Source organism: Marmota flaviventris, chromosome 7 (assembly GCF_047511675.1).
Source record: "Marmota flaviventris isolate mMarFla1 chromosome 7, mMarFla1.hap1, whole genome shotgun sequence".
Classification (NCBI taxonomy): domain Eukaryota; kingdom Metazoa; phylum Chordata; class Mammalia; order Rodentia; family Sciuridae; genus Marmota; species Marmota flaviventris.
The window spans coordinates 121938253-121953677 of NC_092504.1; the positions used below are offsets into that span (position 1 = coordinate 121938253).

The 15425-nt window shown below is 37.7% G+C and overlaps 1 protein-coding gene across 3 annotated transcripts in view; it reads right to left on the reverse strand.

The window, feature by feature from the left end:
• Nucleotides 1-15425, reverse strand: part of Arhgap10 (Rho GTPase activating protein 10) — a 288733-nt gene that overhangs the window by 137406 nt on the left and 135902 nt on the right. For all 3 annotated transcript variants that reach the window (XM_071614633.1, XM_071614634.1, XM_027926721.2), the window contains 3 exons: nucleotides 9910-9991; nucleotides 7469-7514; nucleotides 4437-4502 (listed from right to left, as the gene is read on the reverse strand). In XM_071614633.1, the coding sequence (XP_071470734.1) occupies nucleotides 4437-4502; nucleotides 7469-7514; nucleotides 9910-9991 (194 nt within the window). The remainder of the gene's footprint in view (nucleotides 1-4436; nucleotides 4503-7468; nucleotides 7515-9909; nucleotides 9992-15425) is intronic.

The window sequence follows — 15425 nt, forward strand, 5'->3', positions numbered from 1 at the left end:
TCAGAGCTTAAACCTGAGATTTTTTTTTTTTTTTAATTTTGATAGGGGTGAAGTATGGGGTTGCTCTACCACTAGGCTACCTTCCCAGATCTGTTTTGAAATGGGGGTCTCGCTAAATTGCTGATCATCTCCCTACTTTGCTAAGACTGCTCTTGAACTTGCAATCCTCCTGCCTTAACCTCCCAAGTCACTGGGATTATAGGCATGTGCACTGCATCATGATCAAAACCTGACATTTTATCACCCAAAAATGAGATAGACCCTGCATCAGAATGATTGGAGTGCCCCCCTTCTTCCCACACTCCTTCCCTCTCTTTCTGTCTTACATAACTTACATGACTGCTTAGATCCAGACACATCACATTCTTTGAAACACCTCTATTTTCTCTTCCTAAGATCCTTCCTTCTAATACTCCACATACTTGTGAACCAGGACAATTCCTCTTGTCCACAGAACTCAAGTTCAAGAGTGGGTCCTCCAAGAAGCCATGAGTCAAGATGTATCAAAGTTCCAGGAGGAGCAGAGGAGAATGCCACATCTGTCATCATTCTCCAGAGACAAGGGCAGAGCAGTAATCTCCTCAACAGAGAGCCACAGACCGCGGTGGGTACCTGTTAACATTCATGTTCAGCAAACCCACGACAATGGAAGAAACCATGTACAAACTGTTAGTTTAATGGAGAATTTTCCCACAAAGTGACAAACCACCAGAGGGCAGCATATCCCCAGTACCATGCAGAGAGGAGGATAGATTGGAGGTGATGCAGCTGACATGAACCAGAGCTGCCATGAACCCCTCTAAATTTGCCTGGGATTTATCTACAAAGTATTTGACATTTGAATTGCTCTTGGCTTTCAACACACTGAAACAGTCTTTTAGCCATGTTATTTCTTCTTTTAACCTTCATTGAGGATAGAGGTTCTACTCTACATCCATATGCACTCTCCCATAATTCCCAAAACTACATGGATCCATTAGGTAGGGCCTTCACAAACCTTCTCTCCTGGGAAATTTCCCATGGCTACTTCTACTCCCCAAAAGCAGAAAATTAGAAAATTTTGCTGTCCATTTGACTTATCTATTCTTCTTGGATCCCTTTGGAAACCAGTACTATCAATTTTCATTCAACAAATCCGAATTGAGCCCAGAAATGTTCATTTTTTAAAAGCATCCCATGGTGATCTTGATATGTACCATAAAATTGCCATGTACTCTATTTTCTTGATAACCCGTTTCCCAAAAATTTGAATATAAAATTCCCTACAGACCTCAATCTTCCATGTCCAACCAATTGCTAGATATGACTAGCAGAACTTCAGCAAAACCACTCAGATACTGTCTGCTATCTACACTACTGCTAAATCTGTCATCTGGCTCACTCATGGAGCACTCCGCCCTTAGCAGTATTCTAGGCATCCCACATATGGCTACCAATCCTAGTTTCCCAGCACCCTTACCACAATTAAATACAAATACCTGCTTTTACTGGTCTTTTATGCTTCCTTTCTTATCAGATTTGGCTTGGCTTGTCTTACGAGCACACTCTGCACCCACATCCTTGCGGGGGGGGGGGGGGGGGGGGGGGGGGTCTCTACATGCCAAAATATGTGCCTGACCTTTAAATCTAAGGAAGCCCATTCCTAAACACATTGCTCAAATAACAAAGTCTTTTTCAACCCATTAATGTGCAGTTAAGATTCTCTTTATCCTGGAAACTTGTAAGTTTTATCTTATCACTTGGTATACTTCAATTGTTTCTAAATCTCTATTCTGTCTACTATTACTGGATCAAGGATTATATGCAACCAACCTTTAATATGTATCCCAAAGGCACTGAGCAAGACTGATTGCTCAATAAATACTGGTTAACTGACTGAAGTCAGATTAGAACTAGGACTAAACTATGATAGGTCATCTGAGGGAAAGAAAAGAATATTGTGCTATTCTCTTCAGAATGTTTCTATTTTGTCTCGAGTTTAGGTTGGGTTATTTTTTAAAAGAAGTCAAGAGAAAAGCTTTCCATGTAATTGGACACTCTCAACAGGATGATAATTGTATGTTCTGTTTCCCCAATACACAAGCCACATTTCCATCAGGACAGTGGTTCCCAAACTTTGCTACTATATATTAGAATTACCTTTGCTTTTCAAAGGAAGAAATTACCTGGGGAGCTTTGTAAAACTTCACTTCCCAATTCACATCCATTAGCAATTAAGTCTGATTAGAGATGAGAGACTGACACCAGTATTTTTAACAGTACCAAGTGACAAATGTGCAGCAAAGTTTAGAACTAATTGTTTTTGGAAGTCCTTCAACTCGGTATACCTATGGCACAGTTCCCTTCTGGTGGGGACAGGACATTTTATTAACAAATATTAGGTAAATGGACGAAAGTTCAATGGAAGTGACTCCCACATGCCATAACTTCATAGCAAACATCTCTATATAAATGAAGTATGAGCTATTCATTGATTCTGATATGTAACAATGAAATTTGTTGCCATCTCAAATTAGAATAACTGCTACACAGACCCAAACAGGACAAGATATGTATGTGTGTATGTGTATGCTATATTAATTATATATCATATATATGTTATATATGTTGGAGGATATGTTAGTATGTAACAATACTGAAAATATTCTTTTCTTAGGGGACTAAGGGCTGTAGTAAATTTTAGACATTTGCTGATGCTTTGCAACTGTTTCAGTAATACCACAAGTAAGAACAACACAAATATCAAATGTCATTTTTTCCAAAACACATTAAGTAAAAGATTAATTGCTTCAACCTAACCATATGAAATGCAAGTTTTCAGCCAATGATAGTAATTTTTAATAACTAAAAGCAATGATTAGAAAAAATTTGTCAAACATATCTCATTAAATGCTTCTAATCATTAGTTATGTAGACACAAGAAGTACATGGCAGACATTAATGTTTATTAATGGGATACATATTAAAGGTTGGTTCCATATAATCCTTGATTCAGTAATAGTAGACTGAACAGAGATTTAGAAACAATTGAAACAACCTCAGTTCTCAATCTGTTTTCCAGGCTGATGGTAGGGTTGTGCTACCCAGACTCTTTGACCCTTTAGTTGTAAGCAACTGTAACTCACTTCCAGGCCACAGTATCCACTTGCTGGTGCAAAATCCTCCAGAACTACCTCTCTCTGGCAATAAGCAGGATCCTTGAACTTAGATGGCTGCTCCATAAGCCCAGCAATCTGAGTGATGAGCAAAGCCCTCAACTAATGCTCGATGAGTGAAAAATAAGTCTTGTGGTTTAAAGCCATGGTGACAGGGAGGTTTCTTGTTATAGGAACACAAACTAGCCTCATCCTTATAGACAAAAGCAAGACAATAATACCCATAGCATAAAAAGAATAAATAAAAACCAGGAGAGCTGATTTGGAGAAAATCACTAAGAGCAACATTTCCTGAAGAAATTTCAAAATTTATGATAAAAGGCTGAGAGATTCTATGATGTTCCTCAACTTTTTAAATAATATAAGACTGTGGATTCTTTTAGTCTATTTTTATCACTCCACTGAAAGCAAAAGGTTTCAGTATAGGAAGACCTTTGCAAACAAAAGATTTGGGAAGAAAAACATTTTTTTTTTTAATTTTTAAATGGGAAAATCTCATGTAAAATGTGTAAGCCCACTCTTCTGTTAAAAACAAGAGCATATTCTTGACACATTTACACGTAGATTCTTATGTATTTGTTCCATTCACTGTACATAACACTCCACAAATCCACATCTCACAATCAGAAAGCCTTCTAGATAGATCTTTATTTGTTCAGGCAGAAGCAAGTATCTATAAAACATATCCTTTGGAAAAGAATTTATCAAAATTAATAAGCATGCAAATGATACAATTAAGGATCTAACTTAAGGACCTCAGAAAAGAAACACGAATGCTGAGAAATATTAAAATTATAGTAATTTTTAAAGCACTAGGAAAATGACCAAATTTGTCAGTTCAACTTTACAACAGTTTGAAATAAATGAAAATCTGATCCATCAGTCTGAATCACCACTGTAAGTGTATGGGCAAGGCGCTTTCTGTGTCTTGAGTTGTTATCATTTATGGGAAAACTTCCAAAACATAAAACAGCTCGTCTTCATTTATTATCTGACACTCTAATTTTACAGGTAGCAGTCTGGCCTCATAACAAAGACCTTGTTTTGACAGAAAAAATGTGAAGACACTGCTTCATCCCACTAAGTCATCCAAAACAGGACTGGAATAAACAACATGTAAGAATGAATTAAGTATGTCATATAAATAACTGATATCTGGCATGAGCATTCTGTATGAAGACATTTCATGCAATAACGCTCAACCATGCAATGCATATTTTAAATGGACTTTTAGATTATTACATACCTACAGCCTTTCGTGAGTAAAATGATTCACATTACCTCTTGTTTCAACAGCACTGATGCACTTTCTGAGAATTGTGAAACCCATCTTATCCAACTGTGCACCTGAAAGAAAGTGATAAAATATTGAAGGCACAAGCTATTAAGAATACAAACAACAGTAAGTGCTGGCAAGGATGTGGGGGAAAAGGCACATTCATACATTGCTAGTGGGACTGCAAAATGGTGCAGACAATATGGAAAGAGTATGGAGACTCCTTGGAAAACTGAGAATGGAACCACCATTTGACCCAGCTATCCCTCTCCTCGGTCTATACACAAAGACTTAAAAACAGCATACTACAGGGACACAGCCACATCAATGTTTATAGCAACAGTAGATGAATGGATAAAGAAAATGTGGTATATACACACAATGGAATATTATTCAGCAATAAAAGAGAATAAAATCATAGCATTTGCAGGTAAATGGATGGAGTTGGAAAATATAATGCTAAGAGAAGTTAGAAAATCCTCCAAAACCAAATGCCAAATGTTTTCTCTGATATAAGGAGGCTGATTCATAGTAGTGTTGGGAGGGAGAGCTTGGGAAGAATAAGACAAACTCTATATAGGGCAAAGGGGTGGGAGGGAAAGGAAGGGGGTATGGGGGTAGAAATGAGGATGGACTGAGATGGACATCACTACCCTAAGTACATGTATGAAGACACAAATGATGTGAATATACTTTGCATACAACCAGAGATATGAAAAATTGTGCTCTATATGTGTAATATGAATTGTAATGCATTCTGCTGTCATATATAACAAATTAGAAACATTTTTTTAAATATTGAGGGCACAAGTATTTATCATATTTCTGTTCCTTATAAAAATAGAAAAATATTTAATTGAATTCAGTTTTCATTCCATTGTTTTAAAAAACCTAAAGGCCATTTATTTCCTGTGTATATATATAAATGAAAATCTTAACTATTTTGAAGATCACTTGCTGGAACAATAGGACATCTATCACCAATTTATTTTTTTAAAAAAGCTCATAATATAACGTAACTTCTTTTAAACAGTTGAAAACAAAATGAGGAAAGCTATGTAGAAAAGATGAATTTTGCCAAAAATTCTAACAGTAGCTTAGTTGAAAAAACCTATACAAATAAGGTATCTTAAATCATTTGAGACTTGAGTGATGCAAACTACTTTTTTTTTTGTAAACACAGGAGGCAAAATTTTAAGAGAAGCTTTTTAAAAATACTACTTGGAAAATGAGCTTGAATTAAAAATTTGATATTTTATACCACTCTCCAAGCCTTTAAAATAATATTTTATTATTTTCATAATGGACTAAAAACAGATGGTTCATGTGGCAGAACAGATTATTTTGAAAATACAATTTTATATCTTTTCTAATATAGATGCTTGCCACGATTAAGCTGGTATATTTGTATAGCTTAATGAAAGCCAATTCTTGTTTCAAAAATGAAATCAAGAAAAGTGGCACCCTGAGCCGCTGCATTTAGAACCCAGGAAAGTGTAACACTAATCCCCCGCTCTCAGCAGGAATTCAAGAACAATCTATGGATATAAACTTAACATGAAACCCATGGGGCTAAGCTTGGGGAGAATGTTAATGATGAAAATTGAGCAATGGTTTACTGTTCAGGAACCTTCTATTCACAGAGTTTCACAAAAACGCAAATATTTCTCTCCCACCACCAAAAAAACAAGATGTGTTTCAGCTTCTCTATAATAAATAAGTTTAAAAAGGATACGGAAGAAAAGAAAAAGAGGAAAGGGGAGAATAAGAAGGGAAAAGGGGAAGGAAAGCAGAGAAAGGAAGGGATGTGGGGAGAGGGTTATGAAGGGCTTCAGTGGGTGTGCTGCTTCCTAGGGTCCCCTATCAAAGCCCTGTGCCAGGCCAGAGCAGGTATCTTCTTCAAGCATTGGCACAGCTGATTACGATTATTTTGAATAAGAATCTCCAAACTGTAGACGTCTGATCAGTGTAACCTTAATTTCTCCAAATATATCAAAAGTAAACTCATAAAAAGCCCAGGACATCTGATATTCTTGTCTTATCTCAATATTTAACAGAGTTAGGCAGTACTTCATTTTCCTCTAACACATACCATGCACATGAAGACCCCTGTCCTAAAGTACGTGTGTTGAGTGTCCATTTGTTGCTGCTATTTTCTGAGGTATAATGGTAGACTATTTTTGTAGCCCACACTCAGAGGCTGTAAGGATAAATGATATTAAAGTGTGAGAGAAATGCAAAATTGCCAAAATCAAAATTGAATCATTTGTCCACTCTAACCAAAAAAAGTTAAGAATTCTTAGGCATGACTGCCTGACAGCAACTGTCACAGAAGACTGTGCCAGAACCACAGGCTTGCAGAGAGGCCACGGCAACTTAATTCAAAAAGTACTTCTACAAGCGTACCTGTCTGTTCAACCTCAGGCTGGTGCCACAAGGACCACACTCCTCGTGATCAAGGACTATTGCTTCAAAATATCTGATCTAATCCTTCCTGTTTTGGCATTTAAAAATTTCTCCTTGCCTCCACTTCCTCAAAATCAGCCACAAGTTACTGAGGTATGCACATTCTCATTGTGGTATGCTGCTGTTCCCAAATAAATATCATTACTCCTTGGAGACTAAAAATCATTACTGTTTTTACATTGATAGAGGGTAAGGTGAAGAGGATTGGAAAATTGGACCTCAGAAACAGCTCCTAATCACATGATCTTGCAATTCAGAGAGATTAGAGGATGCACACCTAAAATGCTTATGCAATTGTTTATGACTGTAAGAATAAATGCCCAAGAGAACCGTAGAGAAAAACTCAGAAAAGCTCACAGATGAAAAAAGATGAAAGAGGGATCCAGCATAACACTTTGAGGAGGCCTCAGTGGATAAGACAGAAGGTATAGGCTAGACAGAGGATGAGCTAAAAAAGGGTCCAGAAAGAGAGCCACCCTCCACCCCAGCAACAGTAATGGCATCACTAATGAACACCGACTCATGTGAGAAAAAGGGAAAAGAACAGTCACTTTTATAAATTAGCACTTACTTCCTTCGGGTCTCGGGAGGATGGCTCTATTAAAACTGTGGAAGAGCTAGTAAAAGAGAAAGGGAAAACAATACTTTTAACAAATCAGTAAACGTGACTCAAGCTGGCATGCTTAGGACCATGGGAAAAATACATACTCATAAATTTGATATTGGCTAATGAGATATAACATGAAATGGATTTGGTCTTCATCCATGCTTTGTGGCACAAAGATCCTGAACCCTTGGGATTTCTTAAAAGGAGTGTCTTGTTACTCAGAAGGAGTCTTTTCTGATGGGACCCGAGTTTATACAAATAAGGTGACATAGGAGATGGCACCTGGATATAGCCTCAGGATGGGACTGGACAGGACATCCCAAGTGATTAAAGAGCTGGGACTTTTGGTCCCCATTCATTGGTGGGGATGAGGTGGAGATAATGTAAATACTCTGAAAAAAAGATCTGGTAAACTTCCAGTTTAATGAACACATTAAGGTGTTGGGAGGGTGGTGTTTCCACAGAGTCAAGGAAGCTCTGCAGATCCACCATACCCCACCCCTTCCACCAGGCTGTTCTGGGGTTGCATCTTTTATAATACACCAGTAAATATGATGTTTTACCCTGAATATCGTTTAGCCACTCCAGTCAATTACTGAACCCAAGGAAGGGGGTCATAGGAATTCTCGATTTACAATCAGTTGGTCAGAAGTCCAAGTGGCCCAGACTCATACCTGTTATTTCAAGTCAAGAAAGATGTGTGAGACTGAGCCCTTAATTTGTGGGATCTACCAGTAACTCCGGGTTGGTAGTGTCAAAATTGAATTCATTTCTAAGACACCCAGCTGGTGTCAGAGAATTGGTTCATATAGGGAGAACACCACATATCTGGTATTCCTTGTGAGAATGTAGAAAAAGTGAGGTGCTTTATCAGTTAATTATAAAGCATTATTATTGAAGTTATTATTATGTGCTCAGATGCAACGATAAACAACAGAAAGGAACATCTCTCACACAGGTGTGCCAAAAGAGCAAAAGTAAGAAAGGGGATACTGTTCTTAACTTACTGAAGTTGTATGTAAATTTGTAATTCTCAGCCTTAGAGTGACGAGTGGACAAAAAATCTTCTGCATCCTAACCAATAAGTTGAAGTTCATTTTTTCACTATTTCTAAAATCTGGTGTTTACTTAAATTACATCCAAAATAGCAAGATGGTAATTTGGAGCAGCCTCCAAGAATGCTGCTGGCCCATTATTTGCGAGGTGTATTGCAGCTGCAAAATAAGCATATAGTACCTTATGTGTTACCCATACAAATACAGAGATGAATGTTGTCTTTCTGCAGATTTGCCTTTGTTAACTACCCAACACAGTATATAAGTTCAAGGTTTCACTACATTTGAAAGACAGACTTCTCACCAACTTAGCCACACAATCTTTCTGCCATTCAAGCTCACTTTTCCAAAGCACTTCTTGAATCTGGGGGCATACAGCCTCTCTCCAGTGTACTGCCTTGACTAAAGATGATTAGTATGACCTGCTTTGGATCTCAGTAATCATCAACATGGTGAGTAGTTAACATCCATATCAAGATTGCCATGTTCATTGTTTCCCCTATTGCCTAGACTCTCTGTTAGCATGAAATAACACTATCTTCAACCCATTTTATAAGCCTTATGCTGAAATCTCTTTGTACTGTATAGACCCACTTCCACTTTTCAGATCATGCGCTTTCCTTTTTTCCTAAACCCTTTGGAAATAGCAAAAGCTTTCCAATACATTCACCTGGTACCTGCTTTGGCAGTTTACACAGAGCCATAATGCTTTCTGCAGAGCTTATTGGAATTGTTCTATGGTGTTTCCACAGAACAACTGTCCTCACCAATTTCCCAATGCAATACATGATCTGCCAAATTCTCAACTCCAAAAGGCCAGCAATCTGCCAAAATAGCAGTAGTGCTTGAACGAAAATGGCAACAGACTGAACCTGGATGACTGTAGATCTGTATCACTACCTTTATTCCTCAAAGCATCATGAATAAGGCTACATAATGCTGAATAAATCAATAGAATAAAGCATAAATTATTAAATCAAGCAAAATAATGACAGCAGTTAATGTTGCCTCATATTATTTCAGTGGATAACAAAATGCATTGCAACCGTGCATCATGCTCATCACTCAGAAGACTATCTGATCCAAAAAGAAGAAATGGAGCATTTGGATGACTTCTCAAAGCCAATCAGAGTGGCAAAGTCAAGAAAAGTCAAATAAAACTGAATGACTTGTGCTTGCTGCTGCCACCAAATGCCAGACTACTAAAGGGCTGAATGTTCCCAAAGTGAATTCAAATACCAGTGTCAGCAAGGAACTTGCCACAAACACTGTAAAACAAAAATAACATAATAATGAACACCAGTCAAACTACAGGTTTTGAAATGAAGCTAAACCATTGTTTATTCTTACAGCTTCTTTTCCACCAAGAGCTTCCAACCACTGCTTCCTTTCCTCTTCTGAAAATGCCTGCATGGTCAAGGAAACACCAGGCCTGAAAGACACCAAGAACAATCAGGTTATCCAAGGGCACAAGACAAAACTTCCTAAAGACAGTAGAATGAATCAACATAACTCTCCTATGTTCATATATGAGTACACAACCAATATAATTCCCTATCATGCAAAAACCACAAAAATGGGTTCTGATTAGAATAAGTTGTACTCTATGTACAATATGTCAAAATACACTCTACTATCAGGTATATCTAAAAAGAATTTTAAAATAAATTTAAAAAAAAAAGCTGGGCACAATGGCGCATGTCTATAATTTCAATGACTGGGAAGACTGAGGCAGGAGGACTGCAAGTTCAAAGCCAGCCTCAGCAACTTAAAAAAGCCCTAAGCAACTCAGTAAGACCCTGACTCTAAATAAAATTCAAAAAAGGGCTGGAAATGTGGCTCAGTGATTAAGTGCCCCTGGGTTCAATACCCACTACCTCCCCCCACCCCACCCCCCCAAAAAAAAAACACCTCTTCCTAATTTCCTAAGAGTTTACTGTGAAGTTTAAATTTCTGGTGTATTTATATTAAAAAAAAAAAATGTCAGAAGCACTAAACACATTCACATTACTGTGAAACCATCCAACTCCAGAAATGTTTTTCATCTTGCATTTATCAATTTCTCTTGAAAATTTAAAAAATTTTATTTTTGCATATAAAATTTTCTGTCTTAACCCTTTTTACACATACAGACAAGTAGCATCAATACATTCACACTGTTGTGCAACAGTGGCCACCATCCATCTCCAGAATGTTCCATCCTGTAGAACTCAAGCTCTGTATAGCCACTAAACACCAAGTCTCATTCCCCATCTTCTTGGCCCCTAGAGGCCACCATTCTACTTTCAATCTTCATGATTTAGACTATGATTCTACTTGTGTGTGGTACCTAGAATAAAGTGTATCTTTTCATAACTGGTTTCTGTCACTTAGCATCTTTAAGACTCATCGCATTGGAACATGCATCAGAATTTTTGCCCTTTTTTAAGGCTAATATTCCATTGTGTGTATATGCCACATTTTATCTCTCTAGTGTCATATCCATGAACACTTTGGCTACTTCTACATTTTGGTTATTGTGAATAATGCTACTGTGAAAAATGGGTGCAGTTTCTGTTTGTTTGTTTTTGGTACCGGAGATTGAAACCAGGGGTATCTAACTACTGAACCACATCCCCAGCCCTTTTTTCTATTTTTACTTAGAGACAGGGTCTTGCTAAGTTGCTGAGGCTGGCTCTGAACTTACAATTTCCGGCTTCAATCTCCTGAGCTGCTGGAATAACAGGTGTGTACCCCCCTCCCCGCCCTGCCATGGCTAGCCAAACTGGAATTCAAATATCTTTTCAAGTCACTTCTCTAAATTCTTTTAAATATATTCCCAAAAATGGAGTTATTGGGTGATACAGTATATACATGTGTACATACAGTGATAAATAAGCATAAGAAAAATGCTTCCCATCATCATGTCATCAAGGAAATGAAAATTAAAATAAGATAACCACTACATACCAATTAGAAAGTCCAAAATTTTTAAAAGTGAAAACATTAAATGCTGATGAAAATGCAGAACAACAGGAACTTTTATTTGTGGCTGGTAGGAATGAAAAATGATACTTATGCCTTGAAAGAGTCTGTTAGTTTCTTATGACAATAAACCTACTCCTACCATAGGACCCAGAAATCACATTCTTTGGTAGAGTATTTACCAAAGTCATTGAGAACTATGTTCCCACAAAAACCTGCACAAGGATGCTTCTCACAGTTTTATATATAATTGCTAAACCTTGGAAGCAACCAAGATGTCCTTCAGTAGGTCAATAAACTATAGTAGATCCAGACATAGAACATTAATTGATGCTAAAAAAAAATTCACTATCACACCATGAAAAGCCATGAAGTGACCTCATGTGAAAGAAGGCAGTCTGAAATGGCTGTATGAGTCCAACAGTACAAAAATTCTGGAAAACACAGAAACGTAGATAGTAAAAAGGTCAGTGGTTGCCAGAGGCTGGGTGGGAGAGGAGAACAGAGCACAGAGGATTTTCAGAACAGAGAAAATACTCCATATGACATTACAGCAATAGATACATATCATCACACAATTTTTCAAACCCATAGAATGTACAACCCTAAGAGTGACCCCTCATGTAAATTATGGATTTCATGTGATCATGATGTATCAAAGCAGGCTCATCAACTGAAACGAATGACTGATGTGGAGGGGGTGCTGATTATAGGGGAGGCTATGTAGCATGGGAGCAGGGGGTAAACAGGAAATCTCTACAGTTAGCCTCCTCACCAGAACTATAAAACAGATGAAGGATGGAAAGGTCAACAGGCTACTAGGTCCGGCCACACAGAGCCTCCTTGGCTATAGCTAAGGATTTGGTTTGTCCTAAGGGCCATTAAAGGTTTTTAGTAGGGAAGCATGACCACATTAAAACTGCGCACAAACACTCTGGCTACTGGGTAGAGAATACATGGAACATAGTCAAGAATAACTGCATAGATATATTAGAAAACTAGAAAGAAATAAAATAACAGAAATTAAAAAAAAGATGAGCTTGAAAAATACTCCAGAAATGATTCTACATCCTGTAGGCATCAATAAGAAAGATGTCACTCCAATAAAGCATAGTGTCACGCGTGGTGGCATTGGACTGTAATCTCAGTGACTCGGAAGGCTAGGCAGGAGGATCACAAATTTGAGGCCAACCTCAGCAACTTAGCAAGACCACCCAGCCTTAGTGAGACTGTCTCAAAATAAAAATATAAAAAGGACTGGGGATGTGGTTCAATGGTTAAGAGCCTCTGGGTTCAATCATAGTACCAAATCAATCAATAAAGTATAAATGCTAGATCAACTACAACATAGCATCAACTGGTAAAGTAGTAAAGGTGTTCACTGAAAGACAATAACAGTAGCAAATAAGGACTTAAAAATTTTATACTCTCAGTATCAGACAATGGGCCTAAAGAAATTCCTTGTACTCTCAAACCTGTGTTCTCCTAAAACTTTCCTATATGTGAGGGGATGTATCAGCTCCAGATAGGCAGTTTGATATTCTTAACCCAGTTACACACAGAGCAGCAAACAGAGATGTTGGGCAGATGGAAAAGTGACTGGTTCTAGTAACTCGGAACATAAGAAAGAAGTTTTGAATGTCAGAGTTTAAAGAGTTATGAACTAGAATTATAGATAGCACAACGGGTGGGGATTGTTAAGTTTCAGGCCAAAGAGCCATACTCTGTCTACATAAATCCAAAGTGGCATTCAAAGGTGAATATCACTATAAGCCTTGCCTCCAAGCCCAGTGACTCAAACTTGAGCTGCCGAGTGCTTCATGAACTACAGCAGCAAACATAGAAATAGATTGTTCACAAGGGAAGAAAATCCTATTTGCTTACATTTTGACAAACAGTATCATAACACTTCCACTTCTGAGAACTAATTTATCATGCTACACTTTCTTCAGAACACCAGCACTTGCGACACATGGCTTGCATTATAGGGGTCAGCTACTAGTATTACATAAGGCTGGGTTTCCATCCGACCACAACACTGCTCACATTCCATCCTGTTTACTGAACCCTATCTCTAAAACATTAGCGTGGGAAAAGTAACACGTCATGCATTCAAACATGGCTTAGTCATTTCAAATTTCTCAAGTTTCTTTTTTCTTTTTTTAAAATCATCAATTGCTAGGATATCATGAAGCAAAATGAGACATTAGGAAGCATTGAATCCTCTCGAAACTGAAGTATTACAGGTTGGAACCATGACTGTTTCTAAAACTGCAGTCTTTTTGGAATATCCAGAATATTTTCATGGACTTTACCAGGTCAACATCCTTAATCTGAAATTAGAAAAAGGGCTGGGGGTAGAGCACACACTTAACATGCAGGAGACCCTGGGTTCCATCCCCAGAACCACAAAAAAAACAGAAATTTTGAAACTATGAACACCAACAAGAGGCTGGAGTATTTCAGATCAAAGATGCTCAAACTGAAATAGCATCTCTCTGTTAAACTGTACTATAAAGATGCTGTAGCTCTTAAAACAAGACATGTTTTATTAATAAAATTTAATGGATAAGACAATAAGGCAAATATAAGGATAAAAAAGGAACAGAAAATTTTACAACACGTGTTGGATTATTGCATATAAATAAGAAAAAGCCATTACATCTCGATTTCATGGGTAAACCAGGATCACAAAATCAGTGACTGCACCAGAGTTAGATTAGAATTGGAAAAGTCTAACTTAGGGTTACTAGAGCCAGTCCTGCTGCTCTGTGTTGCACTGGCTAGGCCGAGCACATAGCCTTGTCTGATTCATCTGACACCTCATTTCAAACAAACTACTACCATGCACCAGGCACTAGCTCTGACTAAGTCACCATGCACAGCAAGTCAAAACTGAATCTTGGTGAATACAGACGCAGCGGTCTAATAGCATAAGTCTCAGGAAGGAAAAAAATGAACCAAGTAAAAACAAACTGCCAAGCATGTTTGTTATCTGCGGAGTTTAAGGTTGGGATTGAAATCTGCAGAAAGGAACAGTTATGATAAACATTTTCTTTTGTTTCATTTGTTTGGGTTTTGTTTTATTTGGTATTGGGGATTGAACCTAGGGTGCTTAACCACTGAGCTACCTCCCCAGCACCCCACCCTCTTTCATACTTTATTTAGAGAGAGGGTCTTCCTAAGTTGCTGAGGCTGGCTTTGAACCCATAATCTTCCTGCCTCAGCCTCCCAAGCAGCTGAGATTACAGGCATGTGCCATCACACCTGGGGAGGGGAGGGGCTGTGGGGACAGGAAGGACAGTAAAATAAGACAGACATTATTACCCTATATATGTGTATGATTACACTTCCGGTGTGACTCTGCACCACATACAGAGGAATGAGAAGTTGTGCTTCATTTGTGTACAATGTGTCAAAATGCATTCCAGTGCCAGGTATAACTAATTAGAACAAATTAAAAAACATAGAAGGGAGACCAGTAGACTAGAAGAAGGGGATTAAGACGAGGACAGGAAGGGGAAGGGGAGGTACTGGGAAATGAAAATGATCAGATTATACCATTTGTGTGCACATATGAATACATTATAACAAAGACCACAGTTATGTATAATTATAATGCACCAACGAAAAAGAAAGAAAAAAAAAAAAACAAATGTCTGGGAATGTAGCTCGGTGGTAGAGCATCCCTGGGTTCAATCACGAATTCCACAAAAACCTATCCCAATCTCTCTCATGAAAATAAATATAAGATTCCTTAACTAAATATTTAATATCACAAAATAAATTGAAACAATATATAAAATGTCAGTACATCATGACCAAGTAGCATTTATTTCAGAAGGGGGAAGTTAGCTTAACTTAGAAAATTTAATGCTTTAAGAAAAATAAAAAAAAACACA